A 16,265-nucleotide genomic window follows, 5' to 3' on the forward strand; every position below is an offset into this window, starting at 1 on the left:
CTCGGTCGAGTTAATGATGGATGGCGTTGTGTCAATTTCTTTACGAGGCTTGTCCTTTGGCTTTGAGCTAAATCGAACGACATGATGTTTGTACAAGAAACAAATGCAACTCTCCAGCAGTCCGTTCATACAACAATGCATGTACATTCATGAGCCGCTCCATGTGATCACTGATCAAGAAGAGACCCATCTATTATCATCGATCGTACAAGTCTTCTTCCTCGTCCGAAACACCGAGCATGGCCAGGGCTAGATGACTACTCATATCGCTCTTCGCCGATGCGTCGTGAGACCGAGCTCCATAACCGGTCAGGCAACCGTTGGCCATGAGCATGGACCAGTCGCTGCAGGCGTCTTCTCCTCGCAGCATTCCGATTACCTCGAGGATGTTTGGCCTCCCTGTTTCTTCGCTGTTGAGACAAGCTGTGGCTGCATGAATCATCCGGCTCATCTCACTCGGACGATAAGATCCAGGCTTTAATCTGGGATCGATCAACTCTCCAGCAGCCATGGTGCCTTGCCGCAACAGAGGGTTTGCCTGCCAAACACACGTCCTCATAAATAAGCTTGCAGAAAAAAGTATTCAAGCAAGAAAGCTTTATTCTCTCTGATGGACCAGGAAATTGCCTAAATCCTTGTAAGCTCTGTCCATGGATCCTAACTCCACTGATGCAACATGCATACAATTAAATTTGCAGTTTGAACTAAGTAAGAACACAACATGCGACCTGCATATACTCGAGAATTCAGAGCGACATCATTAAGAATCTTAGAAACTAGTAGTTGGCATGGAGGGTAATTAAGAAAGCACATTTAGATATTACAAGAACAGCAGACATCCAAGCCTTTCCTGCAACTGGGGAGGGCATGATAACAATGAATGGTGCAATACCTGGCATGAGACATCTCCAAAGCCACTTCAAAGATCTTCTTCGAGTCTAGGTGGAGGCATGTGTCTACGAGATAAATTAATACTTTGCTGGCTAAGAAAAAGAGCCTAAGCAGGCATATAAAAGAGAAACAACATGATGCATGTCTGAAGGGACCAGCATGGCATGCTGAGAGAGATTCCATTTGCACTAAATACCTCATCATGATGCGTAAAATTGTCTGACTCCGATACACTGAAAGTACCTGATGACTATAGATGAAAAATGTAAAAGCGCGAATTGAGATGTTACTTCCCTGTTGCCTAGCAAATTTCATATTTCACAATTATGTTGCTGCTACTGGTATCTTTGCTTGCTTCCTACTATATTATTTTCTAGCATCATATGCTCGGAACCTAAGACAATTTACAGCAAGTTTCGAGTTGAACACACAATGGAAAAAACTCACCAGAACAATTAGCCTGGGTATCTAAACTGAGAATACTAAGAGAATTAATATTTGATCAGAAAAATACTAGAAATGCCATTATGTAAAGTTATCTGTTGCTTGCAAGAGGAGATTGAGACAAGTGAATCACAGAGTTTGTCATTTCAATCAAGAACATCTCAACTAAATCATATCCAGGGTAGGAGAAAAGCAGGTGAGAAAAGTGTGGTAGAAACCCAAGTAATTGCACAGAGGTACACATAACAATAACCAAATAGTAAAAATCAAACCAAAATCCAAAGAAATATGCAACTATCCATCCAATATAGAATTTTGTGTAGGTTTATGCTGATGTAAACAAAGTAGGTGAGTTTTTTTACTACGACTACAGCTAAAAACCCACGGATGGCAGTTTTTTAGTTTATCATATACCAATATTTTTAGTTCATTATCAATGCTACATTGTTAATTGTTTGCTTAAAGATCGCATTATTTAGTATCTCGTACATGGGGTGTGTTCAACTATAATTTGCATGTCATATGGAATTGCATATTTTCAATTTTCATATGACACTGTTGTATCATATGTTTGTGTCTATAAATGCTTGTGCTTGTGTAGAGATGCATAACATAGACAATAACTTTAGTTTGGTTTAAGCAGAAATTTCAAAGAAAACGCTGCTAGTTGACCCATATCCTCAGTCATTGAAAATGTATGGATGTTTGCACTAACTGGGGGGGATAATGGCCAACAGATTTTGGTTGAATTTTGTGCTCCGAGGAGCACAGTTTTACCTTGTATCAGGTTTTTCGAAGTAATATAATTTCTTTTTTTCCGAAAAAAAAAAAGGTCAGTTCCTTAACCAAAAGCAGCTAATAAATTTTCTGCATGTAATATTACCTTGCCCAATATATGTTCCGCAAGACCCTTGAATATTCCAACAAATTCTCCTCAGGCTTGGTAAGATCACAAAATCTTATTAGCACAAATCTAAATCATCTCCCTGACATTGTCCTCATGTTTCATTTATACAATCTTATCGAGTCGAGTCTTTTCCATGAATTGAAGTACAATAATAATAATTTTGTAAGAACTTGTGAGCCATTTGTTTTACCTAATTGTTGTAAGTGATAGTTTCGATCTCAGACTTTTCTACGTCATGTCTGATATCCTAAATAGAATTGTTAATCAACCAACAAAATTTGTACTATGACTATGCAGATCTCAACTGTATGTCTGGAAATGCAATATACATCTCCTGTACCTTCTACATCAACTACATGAAGAATCACATAAAAGGACCTTAGATATCTCTTCTCTCAAGTGATAATATCTACAAAATGCTCACACCCTCATTAATTTTTACATGCTCCAGCTTAGTCCAGTTATCTTTAATACCATAAACCAAACTCAATAGAATCAAACTCCCCAAACTATGCCATTTAACTCTCAGTTGATAAATCATTGTTCACCTTCTTAGGCACTTCCAAAACCATCTCTTCCTACAGAGAATGAATCTTAAACCAATAATTCCTTATTCCTTGTCTTTACTATCCACCAAATAGATCATATTTTATAAAGCACATGGTACACGCAACTGTTCTATTAGTAGCTGATTCATTTCTTCTTGAGAAGTCTGTCCTAGGTCATTTGTTGCATGAACAGAAATAATGTGAAAGTGAGAAGCATATCTGGTCAAGAAGCCCTGAAATCACATGCCTTCTTGTAGTTGGAAATTCTTTTTTACCTTTGGTGCAGATAGTTTGGTGTACAACAATTTATGGCCGACAAAGGAATAACCTTTAGGTGAGAAAGATGTAGATGTGTATCAGTGCAGATCAATGAATTTCTCATTTCTGCAATTGATCAAAATTGATATAGACATTCAACCTTACAATGAGCTTAGTATATAAAACTTCCAAACTTTCTAAGTGCTCAAATTGTAGATAATCAACATGAACCGAGGGACTCAAAAATCATATACAAGCATATACCTTCTTTCCTGCAGTGAGTTAAGGTTCAAATTTTGATGGTAATTTATAGAATAATTAGAACAAGTACAGCAGCAATAACACAGTGATGAGCTGAGATTACTTACCCATAAGACCAAATTCTCCTCTCCCTGAGGCCTATTCCGATCAATCGCTTTCTGCCCGGTGATTAATTCCAAGAGTACAACCCCAAATGCATACACATCGGTTTTATCTGACAGCTTACCATGTTGGAAGTACTCAGGTGCCAAATAACTGCACTTGCAGCCACAAGAAAAGAGAAAACTAGTAAATCTTAAACACATCTTTTTAGAAAGAGAAATCTGAGGTTCAATAACTATATTTTTACCCAAAGGTTCCCTTGACCGACTTGCAGAGAAAAGGTACAGAAGGTCCATGCGTCCATGTAGCCAATCCAAAATCACAAAGCTGCATTGGACCAGCACAAGCAGGTGATATTATATAAGTTTCAACAAAATTAGCATATAACAGATATGCACTTTCCCAACAAGATCTCTATACTTCACTCTTTTTTTTTTTCTTTTGTTTAACAAAGCGTTTCACAAATGATGAACTATAAGTATAATTTAGCTACATACAACCAGGATGGGAATTTATTCTGGAACGATGATTTAGCCATTCAATATGCATCTTTTTTCTCATTGGAAGAAAAGAGCAGCTTATAACTTTGAAGTCTTCCACTTCTAATGCATATTCCAAAGGATTCACAGAAATAAGTTCACTGGGCAAGATAAAGATTTAGGCATGCAGGTGATGAGCTAGCAACTTCTGATCGATGTAACTTCATCAACTCAACAAACCAACAAGGCCAAAGATCAACTCAATGAGAACTCTTAAGGAACGTAAATTAAGAAAACAGCTCACCTTGGGGGCGTTGTTAGAGGTGAGGAGGATGTTGGAGGGCTTGATGTCTCTGTGAATAACGCACCTATCAGTGCCGAAGTGTAGGTACTCCACCGCATGTGCTATCCCCATTGCCACCTTATACCTCACCTCCCATGACAGCACCTTCCCCCTCCCTTTCTTCTTCTCTGTGCTCCCCATGTCAACCATTGAGTACCAATTTTAGTCGGAAAGGTACACATTCATTAACATTCCATCACACAACCTGTTGCGAGGAAAAAGGATAGTACCTTGGCGATGGAGGTGGTGATCGAGGCTTCCTCCCGAGACATACTTGTAGACAAGGAAAATTCCTTCTTGATCAATACAAAAGCCGAGCAAAGGGACGACAAAGGGGCTGCGGAGAGAGGTTGCTATCATCAGCTCCCTGCAGAAGGCCTTTGCACTGTCTCGATCCCGCCCCTCCACCCGCTTTATCGCCACGGACTTTCTTCTTGCCCCAATTCTTCCCTTATACACCCGACTGAGGCCGCCCATGCCGAGCTCCCTTCCTGGTATTAGCCGGAGAACGTTTGTCGCCCACCCAATGCAAGCAAGCTAGGCTACAATCGAGAGAAAGCAATGGCAAATTGGTACCTTTGGAGAAGCCCCGAGTGGCCGACCGGATCTCGGAGTAGCTGAATCTCGCCAAATCTGCAGCAGCGGATGAAATGCTCCTCTCCAAAACCTCCAGCCCTTGCCATTGCCGCCGTTTGTTGGAATGGGCGTCCCCATTGCCCAACCGGTCCCCCTCGTCCTCCAAACTCACCAGAAGCAGCACCGCGGTAGCCGTCGGAGTGGCGGCATTCTCCATGGTTTCCTCGGCCTCCGTCTGTGAGCCGAAGCTGAAGCGGAACGACGAGTGCACGGACCCCGGGTCGGCCGCCGCCGCCGCCTCCGCTTCCGCTCGGGCCTCTGCAAGCAACCAGGACTTGTTCTCCACCTCCCCCCTCTTCCGCTGCCGCCGCCACCTCCCCCTCCCCCTCCGGACGACGCCCGCCGCCGAGAATATGAGGCTCGTCGAACTCCACGCCACTTTCTCCCCGGAAGATCCCGCATTTACCAGCTCACGCGCAGGAGGAGGAGGCGGCCGGCCATCTCTGGCGCCCATGCAGCTGCCGCCGCCGTCGTCGTCGCCGAAGGTGCTGTGGGCGCATCCCATCTGAAAGAACCGATCTCCCTCTCCGGCCCCGATTCTTCCACCAAACTCCAAGTATCAAGCGGAGCAAGTAAGAGAAGAACGAAACCGACGGCTACCAATTCTTTATACCTCTCGAGCATAAAGGGAGGTAGTAAAAAGAAAAGGTCAATCTAATCAGCAGCAGCAGCAGCTACTCATCATCATCCCATTGCCCTTTTGCTTGCAGGAAGAGAAGTAAAGATGCCCTCCACCTTCACCTTTTTCCCGTCTTTCACCAGATTCAATCCGAAGTCAAAATAAATGGATGAACCAAGAAATCAAGCCAGAGTTGGGTCACCTTCCCAAAAAGCTTACGATGCCCAGCTACCACGCAACATCACATCGCATCCAAGTTCGCAGTGCGAGACGCAGCGGTTTCCGGTGAATAACCGAGTCCAAGAAGGGTTTGATGTGACTCCAATAACCGAGTCCAAGAGAGCGGTAGCGCTAAACTATTGGCGTTGACTCGGGGAAATCAGACGCAAATACCATTGTCAATCGAGTGGGGCCCTCGGTCAATCGTGGGTCAATTGGTGGTGGTACTCTGTTGGGGTTATAGAAATGGTTGCGAGTCGATGTGTGATTAGATTGTTAGCTGTCTTGCATGGCCGGTGTGGTATTTGGAAGCTTCCAAGTGAATAGATTAAGAGGATGATCGCACTCACGATACACAAGTTTTATCTGATCTAAGTTTGGATTGATATATTTACAGCCAAATTATCAATTTTTTTATCTTTCTATCAAAATATTTACAGCCAAATTATCAATTTTTTTTAAATATATATATATATATATATATATATATAATAATAAGATTTTCAATTCTCATTTAAGATAACCGAATCAAGTATATCAATAATTGAGGTATAAAAATTTATATGATTATATTTTAATCTATCATTTCAAATTGATAAGAAAAATATTCATTATGGAGCTCGATCTAATATATTAGACATTTATGTAATATAAAATACTAAAGGCGCCCATATTATGAAATATTTTTATCCAGTCCAATCAAATCAAAACTTATCACTTGATAACTCAGGAGGATGTAGCTCCGATCAATAATCAGTCCACACAAACATCAACTCAATATAAAATGTTAGAGAAATATTCTATCCATATTGTAAAATAGTAATCGATACCAATCACTATTTACTCAAACACTCTGTTTCATTACAAACTTTAGTGTATTGCATAGAAAAACCAACCCAACCCCAATCTTCTTAAAGTCCACAGGCACCCAACCTCAATCCAGTCGAACTAATCCGGTCATCAATCGATATCATCCCACCACAATCTAAGCAGAAAAAGATTTCAGGTGCACTGAACTCGGAACAAATAAACAGTAGGCTGGCCAAAGTTTTCTATGATATAAATAAAAAAGTAAATATATCAGAACAATGTTTTAGGGGCAGTCTAAAATGAACTCGATCGAACAAACAGTAAGCAGTAGACCGGCTAAAGTTTCTTGCAGAGAACCATGGATGCAAACAGGGTATAAATAAAAGAAAAAGTATACATCAGATTTGTGTTGGATCCCACAAATTCTTCCATCAACAGTCGAGAGAGGCATCAACAGACATGATGAGTGGCATCAACAACAGGACCAGGTTTTGGTGGCAAGAACACATCAATGCTGAGTTTGATCTAACGTGCCAATGATTGCCATGAGACCTGTGTCGGTCTACGTATAAATTGCTTTGCTTGACATTCTACTCGAATGTCAACTGCTGCTGCTTACCATCAGCTGCATCTCCCTATTGCAACATAGTCGTGAGCATGCATCTTTCCACTCTGTCTCTTGCAACAGTTCAACATCAAAAATGAGAAGCACATGCACCAGCAGATCTTTACCTTTGTTCGACCATCCATTCAAGTACTAGTCCTTACTGGAACCCATTCCATTCCATTCCAACAGCCGAGGCTCTTTTGCACAGAGTAATCAAGTGACATGCATGGTTCATCCTGCAACTGGCGATGCATTATCAGTCAATTCAACACTTGGACATGTAAGAAAGCCAAGAATAACACCTGGAAATGGCAGCACCAAGATGTGTCCTGCAACAAGCATAATCATAAGAGATATTTTAGCACAGCAATGATGGAATGCAAGGGAATTGGAACTTAGGTGCACCTAGCAGAAGAAAACTAACCGAAAAGCTAATCTACCAAGCTACGCAGAACAGAGATCAACAGCAGCTCCATGACATTTTTTCTTGGACCTCCTTTGGTGCAAATAGTTTTGTATTTGGCAAACAAGACCGGCCCCAATCACACAAATAATCAATCTCGGGAGGAAAATTTAGTTAGCCCTCGTAGAGAAAAAGGTCACAAAGCATATTTTCACAGTGTCATGCTTATGAACTAATGGCACTCCACTCTTGCATCAAAATGCATCCATAAGCTCTTGCGTCGAGCCTGTTTGAAGTTTGCTTCGAAGGAGGATAAAGAATGCACCAAAAGATGGAGGGCATGTTTTCTCGATACAACCACTATTAGATTATACAGTATTGAGTTCCAACATAATCAAGTAGCTTCAGGTGCAGATATCCTGCTGATTCTTGATGTCCTCGAGAGGAATCCTAAAAATAACAACTCAATGAAGCTTTATTAGAGACAGGCATTCCATGGCTCACTCAACAACACTCGATCATATTTTGCATTGAGAGAATTAAGCAGGTTACCAACAAATCATGAATGTTCTGCTTGTATAAATCACATTTCTTGCATTTCACATCCCCAGTTAAAGTATTTAAAACAGAAGAAATATATTTTGATAATCATGAGCTAACATCTATCAGAATAGACTCGTTGAGGAGGTCAACCTTCAATACAGCCAATAAAAAATGTCATCATTCAAGTTGAAAAGGAAAAGGGTTGGTTAATCCTAGTGATTTGTGTTCTGATCTTTTTCGATCGATGAGATCAAATTTCAGCTTCAAATGAGAAAAATCTGAGAGGTCCATAAAAGGGAGCCAAGTTGGAAAATTAATCCTATAGATGATGGGGTAACATACCTTAACAAAAAGTAAGACGAGGTAAAGCAACACTGAACTGCTGTGCTTTGAGAACTCTTACGGCACAATGTTGTACTTTGAGAACCCTGCTATGCAGTCAGCTCTATTGACATGGAAGGACAAGCTCAAAGACCACCTTTGAACCGCTGAACCCACAGCAGAATATTTTACAACTTGGAATGGAATCCCTAGAGGATCTAAACTGAGAAACCTAATCCACAAATTGCACTAGATATCTTGGTTGGCATATGATTAATCACTCAACACCTAGCATGAGATGCTTTCCTCACCAAAAATACAGGCCACAAACAAAGTTGATATGTTGGAATTCGACAACGAATGGATGAAAAGAGCATGCCAGGGGTACTCTGATTAAAAAAAACAAAAGTGTTCTGCCCAAATCCAATGAACAGGTGAATGTTCATAAGCAAGGAGGTGAATCTCAATTCAAGAACTGCATGCAGTGATAACGAATACAGAGACATGTTTGCAAAGCAGAAAGAGGTTTAGTCTAACATGAGCTCATCAGAATCCAGTCCCCTATACAGGATGGTTTCTTCCCCCCCCACCCCCGAAAGTAGAAGCACCCACCACATGCTTGACATAAAGCCTACAAGAAAACAAACGCCTAATTCTTATCCGAAGTACATAGGGTCGCATATACATCCAGCGATTAACAGGATAAATCAAAGGGGAAACATAGACGACCTTGATTCTTCAACTCCTTCAACCAACGAACGAACAGCACCACAATCTCAACTCCATACGTAGCAGCTTCAATCAAATCAAAGGGGGAGAAGTAACGAAAGGAACGTGTGCTTCAAGAATCAACAACCGGATAAGAATTCGGAAGAAGCGGGTCATAAAGAGTTCAGCAACTACATGGTTATATATATATATATGTGTGTGTGTATATATATATATATTTATATATATACACACACAAACATAAATATATATATATATATATATATAGGACTTGATTATGCCAATAAGATGTGCTGAACACCCATCAATTAATCAGAAATCTGTCTTAAAATCTATCAACCTCCCGAGCACATAATTATATACTTTCACTGTTAATCTCAATTCATTTTACATTAATTACATAAAACTCCAGTTTCCAGTAATAAGAACACGTCGTTTGGTTGCCGTACTCGTTTTGTCAGTGCGATCGTCCTCTTCCTGTGTATAGAGATCACCATATAATCCTCTTGCAGAGCCTGTAACCCGCGAGCAGAGCCGACGCGGCAACGGCAAGAAAGGCCGCAAAAGAAGCAGTAGTGGAAACGATAGCTGCGGCTCGGAACCTACTCGGGGTATTGAGTTGGGTGGCAAGCAGGCACACCGAGGAGGAAGACATGAGAAGGTAAGCCACGACCTGTTGGCCGAAGAAAGCAGAGCTTCAGAAGCAGTGCATTAGATCGGAGTCCTCAAACCTACTTGTGGTGTTACCTGGTCCCAGAAGAAGGTGATGTAGTCTGAGACTTTCTCGGGAACAAAGATTCCCTTGAAAGCTATATTCCATATGCCTTTGAACAGCTGCAGGGCGCAGTAGAGCGAAGCGATGATCGTCGCAACGATGCAGTACCTTGGATCGGACCAAACAACGTCAGTTCTCGTATCTCGATGATCTTGTCGAGAAGAAGAGGAGAGGAAGGTGAGACCTGAACTCGGGGTGGTGCTGGAAGCTGAAGGGTCGCTGACTGCCACTGGCTTTCTGGGGAGATGGAAGGGCGAGGGAGAGGGAGGAGGCGAAGGAGAGGACGAAGCCGAGGAGACGGAGAAGGAGGTTGAGGTGGCGCAGGAGGGACGGCCGCGAAATCCAGTGGGCGGCGGAGGTCGAGGAGTTGACGTAAGGGGAGGGAGTGGTGGTGGTGGTGGCGGTGAACCGAGAGAGGTAGTGGTATAAGTGGTGGTTTTGGCCTGCGGGAGACGCTACGGCCACCGGGGTGACCACAACATTGCCGCCGCTCGCCATGATCTATCCAAGGCCGAAGAAGAGAACAGTGGAAGAAGAAGTAATCTGCAAACCATTGACTCTGGCTCCTTCCTATTCTTTGCTGTATATTATCTTATTACGATTGCGCCCCTCGTTGACTGTTCCACCGGGAAGAAGACTTGCACTCGGAATAAGACGGTTCATTGGTCTTCTTCGGCTTGGATGATTAAGAAGGTTGCTTGCAGGGTTGAACCATCCTCTTCAGCCCATAGAGTAACAACACAGGATAAGGTTAAAGCTTGTTAAGACTGATTGATACATGCAAAAGCCATGAATCGTGTTGTTGCACTGCATCCATGCCGGGCAAGAGCACTTAATCATGGTTCTTCTCTTATACCCATTATACTAATATCTGTTAATAAACGATTAAGGCGCTTTATTTGCCTTGATAAATATGCCAAATTAAGTCCGAATGCTAAGAGGAGATCCACAAACTGCTGCATGACTTGTGGTTCCTCTTATTAGGATCGACCACCGCACACTCTTCCGAGGCCGCTGCAGCCTTAAGATGCTTTGGAAGAATAAGGCAGGATTGTATATGAAGACCAGAGAAGATAATGGAGTAGAGATTTGATGCACTGGGACAAAACTATGTTGTGGCGTGCGTTCCAGCTAAAATATTGTTTAAGAAAGAAATATATTAGTAAATTGTCTGAGGGAGTTTCCCAATTGACTGCTTGGAGTCAGTCAGTCCCCCCATGGATGATTATATTAATGGGATCAAAACATGCTATCCAGCTTCATTCTCAAGTCATCAACCATTCACTGCCACTTGGATTATATTTGAGCATAACAATCATGTGGGCAAGTCTCAATATTTCCACCCATTATTTAAGATGTGATATTTGCACAAATTTAAAGCTTCCACTTCCCATATTGACCTGTGAGAATCCCTGCTGATAAACACGTAAGACTATGTTAATTTATTATTAGAAAAAGACTGCTTGAAATTGTAAAGTATCTCATGAAGGTGGGAGTAGGTGAGAGAAGCAATGATCATTCACAACGAAGGTCAAGAGTCTAAACCATGCTGCTATTGCTGCAGTTCAAAGAAAAGTGGCGAGTACTTCACGAAATTGCCAAGTCATTTGGGTGCGGTGCAAAAAACAAACATTATGTCCAAAAAGCATCCGATTTAAGGCTTTACTACGAGCTCAGCAAATATTAAATGTGCTCAATGATGATACTGAAGCAGCCCCAAGATACAGATCCAAGCTTCGGCAAGAACTCAAAGAATACCAAGAGATCTAAGAACAGAAACCTCTTGCACGAAAGCATCATACAGGCGGACGAGGAAAAATAGATGGGGAGGGCAAGGGTTGTAGCGCCAAAAAAAAAAGAGAGGCAAAGTTCATATCATATGGATCACAGAAATTACATGTACAAAAGAGCTGACTAATTTGAACAGTTGGGTGGCACCAAAGGCCACCAGGGGTACAAACCAGAACACTTATTTAGAAGGCTGCTGTGAAGCGAACACCAGAAAAAGTAAATCCTGGTAACATCATGTAGAGTTCTTATGGAGCAAACAATCTCTGAGGATTGCAACGTACCATCACATACCTCATGCATTAGCCCTCTTCTCCAAACTCCTTTGTGAATCTCTCGTGCAATTCAAGGTCAGCTTTGCTGACGGTCGGCCGCTGCCTGGCCAGTACTTTATCGAAGTCTGTCTTTGAGATCGGCGGTGGAAGGATCTGTTCAGTTGCTCGAAATAAACATGATATGCCAAAGATAACCAAACGAACTAGAGAGCAGAATGATAGCCAGATCGTGCACCTTGGCTGCAAGACCTTTCGCAGCGAGCTCCTGCAATGTGGTCTGAATGGCTCCTGGATGTCTTGGCCCACACGGCATCCACAGGCCATCAGCAGTCTTGTAGAAATGCATGGCATCTTGAGCTTTCCGAACTGGTTCAAAAAGCACATCCTTGACCTGTTTGGAACAAAGCAAGAAAACATTATGGATTCAGATCCCTGCAAGATTTAACCCCCTAAGAGTTCACCAAAGACCACTTACACAAACAGAGATATCTGAACCAGAAAATCCTTCGGTTCGACGAGCTAAGCTCTCAAAGTCGCTCTCAGTCAAGTTATGAGGGGTATCTCCCAGATGTACCTATAATTGGAGCATAAGAGCTTTATGAGTTCTCTATTACTGAGATTTTATGCCACAGAACAGGGAGCATGAAATGCTGCCAACTAACTGATCCTTGGGACTTCCAGCAGTGTTCTGGTCATATTTACAATACCTTGAACATGTGTTGTCTGGCTTTTAGGTCAGGAAGAGGGATATAAATCCGCTTGTCAAAACGCCGTCGGATAGCCTGTGCTTCACTATTACAAACGATTATAAATGATGGTTCTGAAGACTATAAAAGCAATTAGCTGCAACAACTAATAGCAAAAGTGTCTACGCCAACGACCTGATCAAGAGCATAGGGAGTATTTGTGGCAGCAAGAACAAGAACTTTCTGATCATTGTTTCCTACACCCTGCAATAACAGAACCATACATAGCATAGGTCACAACAGTGGGCGATACAAGACAGCCACAATTTCCAGTTTCAATTTGTATTCTAATGTCAAGCATCTAACTGTATGGAACAGCAAAAAATAGATACTATTCAGATTTACCTTTTTTTTGTTTTAGAAGTATTATGTACACAAAAAAAAATAAAATACATTGTTAACCAAGGATTTGAACATTCATCGGCCCCAACTGCACTGACAGGTATACACTGACCCGAGCAAATAACTGGTATATGTGCAAAACCACTCATAGGCAAGTTTATGGGAAGTTTTAGAGCCTGGCCCAGTGTTTTTAACCCTATCATTAGATTTTAATGCCCTAGCTCCGATCTCCTTTGGTTCGACAAGATTGGTAGCAGCCAAAACCCCATCTTGCAGAGTAGAAGAGGAGCTTGGAGTATTTTCATTTTTTTCTTGCTCTATTCTTCTTTTTTTCCTTTTTTCCTTTTTCTTTTGTTTGTTGCTTGTGTTTGTTAGTCAAGAAACTAGTGCATACCAATATACCGTATTAGTACAATGTCTGGCCAGTCCAATGTGGACCAGAATACTTAATAGCAAAAGGATAAAAGAAGATCATAGACCACTTGAACAACCTAGCAGCTCCAATGATTCCTTTGTCAAGTTACCCTACACTACCAGCAGAGACTTGTAATATAGAAAGAGACAGAGACTTGTAATATAGAAAGAGATATTACCATGATCACAAATAAAAAACATTATTATGCTCTATACCCTCGACATTCAAGACTCGGAGAAGATCCACATTCAACACATATTGTGTAAAAGTTACCTGCATCTGCACAAGAAGTTCTGTCTTAATTCTCCGAGAGGCTTCACTTTCATTGCCTTCTCCACGCTGACCACACAAAGAATCAATTTCATCGATAAAAATTATCGAAGGAGCATTTTCACGAGCCATTTGGAAAAGGTTGGAAACTAGCTTTTCACTTTCACCCATCCATTTTGAGACTAGATCTGATGAAGATATACTGCAACAGTTCAATCAATTGTAAACATCCTTGCACTGTTCAGATACTTATGCTTTAAATTACTGACAATAATTAGGTAAAATGTAGGTAAATAATACTGCAAGTCTAACAGAAGCATTAATATTGTTTTCAAATGCATCTAATTTAACTAAAAAAAGATATTGGGCGATTAACCACTAGTCACATAAGTAAGCCAACTATTTTTTCATATTCCTTGAGCATGCAAACACAAAATGCATCACTCAAGTGAAATATAAGAAACTGGCAAGTTCCAAAGGAGAACATACTAAAAGAAGCAAAACAAATCATTACAGAAATGTAATGCTTTAAAGCAAGTTCTCCAAAATAAAGCAACATATTTAGCTCAAAAGGCTCAGACCATAGGATCTGGCTTGCAATGAGGGATAGTGGTCCCGAAAACAAACACTCTAAAGAATGGGAGGGGAAATGTGTAAACAACAAGCGCCACGAGAAAAGAAAAAAAGGAAGGACAAATACAAAAAAACATAGATTACATGAATACTAACTGCTAGAATAGAGTTCTGTTCCTCTCTTTCAACAGTTCAATTGACCCATATTTTCTTGATAGAAAATAACCTGAAAAAGGTTGATTCAGCCTCGGTTGCAACAGCCTTTGCCAAGTATGACTTTCCAGTTCCCGGTGGACCATACAAAAGAAATGCCCTCCATGGCCTTCTCTTTCCTACAAGTAAACAAAGGATTTTTCTGATCAATTGGTTTTCAATTCAAGCAAAAAAAAGAATGGTCTCAAATTAGTTAAGAAAAATTAAATTGAGAAAGTAAAGAACCACAACAGATGTATATATATGAGGCTTAATCCACAAAATAAAGCAACAAAACAGAAGCCACCAAAAACCTAATTATTACCATTGAAAATACATATCTCAAGTTTATTCCTGTACCATACCGATCGATTCGATGTACATCTCACAATAAACGACTAACACCACTTGGGCCATGCCCATAGGAGAAACATAGCTAAAATACAGGCAATGGTCTTATCTAGTCGCTTCAATTCTCTCAATCCAAAAGGATCATTAGGAATTACCAGTTAGATATGTTTCAATTTTCAAATGAATTTATTGTTAGAACACCTTCTCATTGTCAGCATTACAAATGGATTCTTTAATTCAGAATTTCAAATGAATTGTTAGTATACCTTCTCAGCGAAACACTAAATCAGCAAGATAGGATTGCATCGATTACAGCTACATTTTCAAAGATGGCAACAGAACACAAACCAGTGAAGAACTGAGGGAACTTGACTGGCAAGATCACCGCCTCCTGCAAGGCCTGCTTGGCGCTCTCAAGACCGGCGACATCGTTCCACTTCACGTTGGGCTTCTCTGTTATGATAGCGGAGGTAAGCCCGGCCCTGAGCTTCGCCTGATCAGGGTCCTCGCCGCCGTTGCCGTTGCCGTCCCCATCCTTGGGCTTGGTCTTAGGCCTGGCGACTACGGCCGCGTCCCCGTTGGCAGCAGGCCCGGAGCCGCCCTCGTCGAGCACGGCCCGGATCTCCTCCGCGCGGCGGAGGTACTCGGTGAACTTCTGGGTGATAGCCTCTTTGATCTTGGGGTTCTTCTCGTACTTGAGGTGGGTGCGGAAATACTCAAGGGCATTCATGTAGAGGGAAAAAGCCTTGACGTAGTTCCCGGCATTGTCCTCCTGCACCGCCTGCTTCACGTACTCGATCGCCTGCTCTTTGAAATTGCTATACATCGAATAAGCAATCCGACCAAAATTTTCTCTCCGAGAGCCAAGAAATCACAAACCTTATCAGATCGACCCTATAAATCGATCCAATTCTCCGATAGTCGAGAAAGGGCAAAGCCTAATAAATCGATTCAAGATCGAATTTTTGTAGGGGTATTCGGATCGGTGGATTTGCGATCGGCAATTCTGGTTGAGCTATGGGGATGGACAGATTTGAAGGGTTCGACGACTTCGTTTTTAGGCAACTTGGGAAAAAAAGAAAGAACGAAGACGGCCGGGTGGGAGAAGAGGCTACATGGGGCTAATGCCTCGATCTATACGGCACAAAGAAATCTACCCGTTTCGTTCTGATTAGAGGCGGCTATCCCACGCGTGTGGGTCCCTTGCAGAACGCGATGCTTCCTCTACCCCCATTTGATCAATGAATACACGTGAAATAAAACAATACCATTTATGTATGAAATGTTATTTTTCGCTTTCTATTAAAAAGTGAATTTATTTTTTTATTGTAAAGTTTTTTTTTTTTCAAAATCTCGATTTTGCGTCAAGAATGAAAATTAATTATTAGCATAAATATATTGAAATTTTAATCCTGCAC

General features: G+C 41.5%; 3 protein-coding genes across 14 annotated transcripts; all 3 read right to left on the reverse strand.

Annotated features, from left to right (window-relative positions):
• Positions 1-87: 87 nt before the first annotated feature.
• On the reverse strand, positions 88-5,644 carry LOC135610948 (probable serine/threonine-protein kinase PBL7). Its single transcript, XM_065106065.1, has 6 exons — positions 4,810-5,644; positions 4,464-4,724; positions 4,195-4,361; positions 3,659-3,738; positions 3,417-3,564; positions 88-538 (listed from the first exon to the last, which is right to left on the reverse strand). Exons 1-6 carry the CDS (start codon positions 5,372-5,374, stop codon positions 197-199), a joined length of 1,563 nt encoding a protein of 520 aa, XP_064962137.1. The 5' UTR covers positions 5,375-5,644; the 3' UTR covers positions 88-196.
• A 1,102-nt stretch (positions 5,645-6,746) lies between these two features.
• On the reverse strand, positions 6,747-10,538 carry LOC135586246 (CASP-like protein 4A4). 12 transcript variants are annotated; one of them, XM_065106149.1, is made up of 7 exons: positions 10,080-10,538; positions 9,868-10,003; positions 9,121-9,793; positions 7,549-9,022; positions 7,427-7,453; positions 7,250-7,360; positions 6,747-7,152 (listed from the first exon to the last, which is right to left on the reverse strand). In XM_065106149.1, exons 1-3 carry the CDS (start codon positions 10,391-10,393, stop codon positions 9,611-9,613), a joined length of 633 nt encoding a protein of 210 aa, XP_064962221.1. In that variant the 5' UTR covers positions 10,394-10,538; the 3' UTR covers positions 6,747-7,152; positions 7,250-7,360; positions 7,427-7,453; positions 7,549-9,022; positions 9,121-9,610. The 12 variants fall into 12 exon arrangements, with proteins under 12 accessions (XP_064962221.1, XP_064962224.1, XP_064962181.1 ...); XM_065106152.1 differs by having other exon boundaries at positions 7,250-7,366; XM_065106109.1 differs by having other exon boundaries at positions 6,747-7,453; positions 7,549-7,977; positions 8,929-9,022.
• Positions 10,539-11,754: 1,216 nt separating this feature from the next.
• Positions 11,755-15,985, reverse strand: LOC135610953 (protein SUPPRESSOR OF K(+) TRANSPORT GROWTH DEFECT 1-like). Its single transcript, XM_065106090.1, has 8 exons — positions 15,196-15,985; positions 14,531-14,636; positions 13,735-13,933; positions 12,840-12,908; positions 12,666-12,740; positions 12,434-12,532; positions 12,194-12,349; positions 11,755-12,111 (listed from the first exon to the last, which is right to left on the reverse strand). Exons 1-8 carry the CDS (start codon positions 15,671-15,673, stop codon positions 11,986-11,988), a joined length of 1,308 nt encoding a protein of 435 aa, XP_064962162.1. The 5' UTR covers positions 15,674-15,985; the 3' UTR covers positions 11,755-11,985.
• Between the last annotated feature and the right edge of the window lie 280 nt (positions 15,986-16,265).

The sequence above is a fragment of the Musa acuminata genome, chromosome BXJ1-2, assembly GCF_036884655.1.
Source record: "Musa acuminata AAA Group cultivar baxijiao chromosome BXJ1-2, Cavendish_Baxijiao_AAA, whole genome shotgun sequence".
Taxonomy (NCBI): Eukaryota; Viridiplantae; Streptophyta; class Magnoliopsida; order Zingiberales; family Musaceae; genus Musa; species Musa acuminata.

Coding starts and splice junctions, on each gene's coding strand:
- LOC135610948 (XM_065106065.1), bottom strand. CDS start 5,374: ATGGGATGCGCCCACAGCACCTTCGGCGACGACGACGGCGGCGGCAGC. Junction 4,725..4,809: donor CACTCGGGGCTTCTCCAAAG/GTACCAATTTGC, acceptor GGCTAATACCAG/GAAGGGAGCTCGGCATGGGC. Junction 539..3,416: donor AGGAGAATTTGGTCTTATGG/GTAAGTAATCTC, acceptor TGTGTTTGGCAG/GCAAACCCTCTGTTGCGGCA.
- LOC135586246 (XM_065106160.1), bottom strand. CDS start 10,393: ATGGCGAGCGGCGGCAATGTTGTGGTCACCCCGGTGGCCGTAGCGTCT. Junction 10,004..10,079: donor CAGCACCACCCCGAGTTCAG/GTCTCACCTTCC, acceptor GTCCGATCCAAG/GTACTGCATCGTTGCGACGA. Junction 9,794..9,867: donor TCACCTTCTTCTGGGACCAG/GTAACACCACAA, acceptor TTCGGCCAACAG/GTCGTGGCTTACCTTCTCAT.
- LOC135610953 (XM_065106090.1), bottom strand. CDS start 15,673: ATGTATAGCAATTTCAAAGAGCAGGCGATCGAGTACGTGAAGCAGGCG. Junction 12,741..12,839: donor CTCCCTATGCTCTTGATCAG/GTCGTTGGCGTA, acceptor AGTGAAGCACAG/GCTATCCGACGGCGTTTTGA. Junction 12,350..12,433: donor GTTCAGATATCTCTGTTTGT/GTAAGTGGTCTT, acceptor TGTTCCAAACAG/GTCAAGGATGTGCTTTTTGA.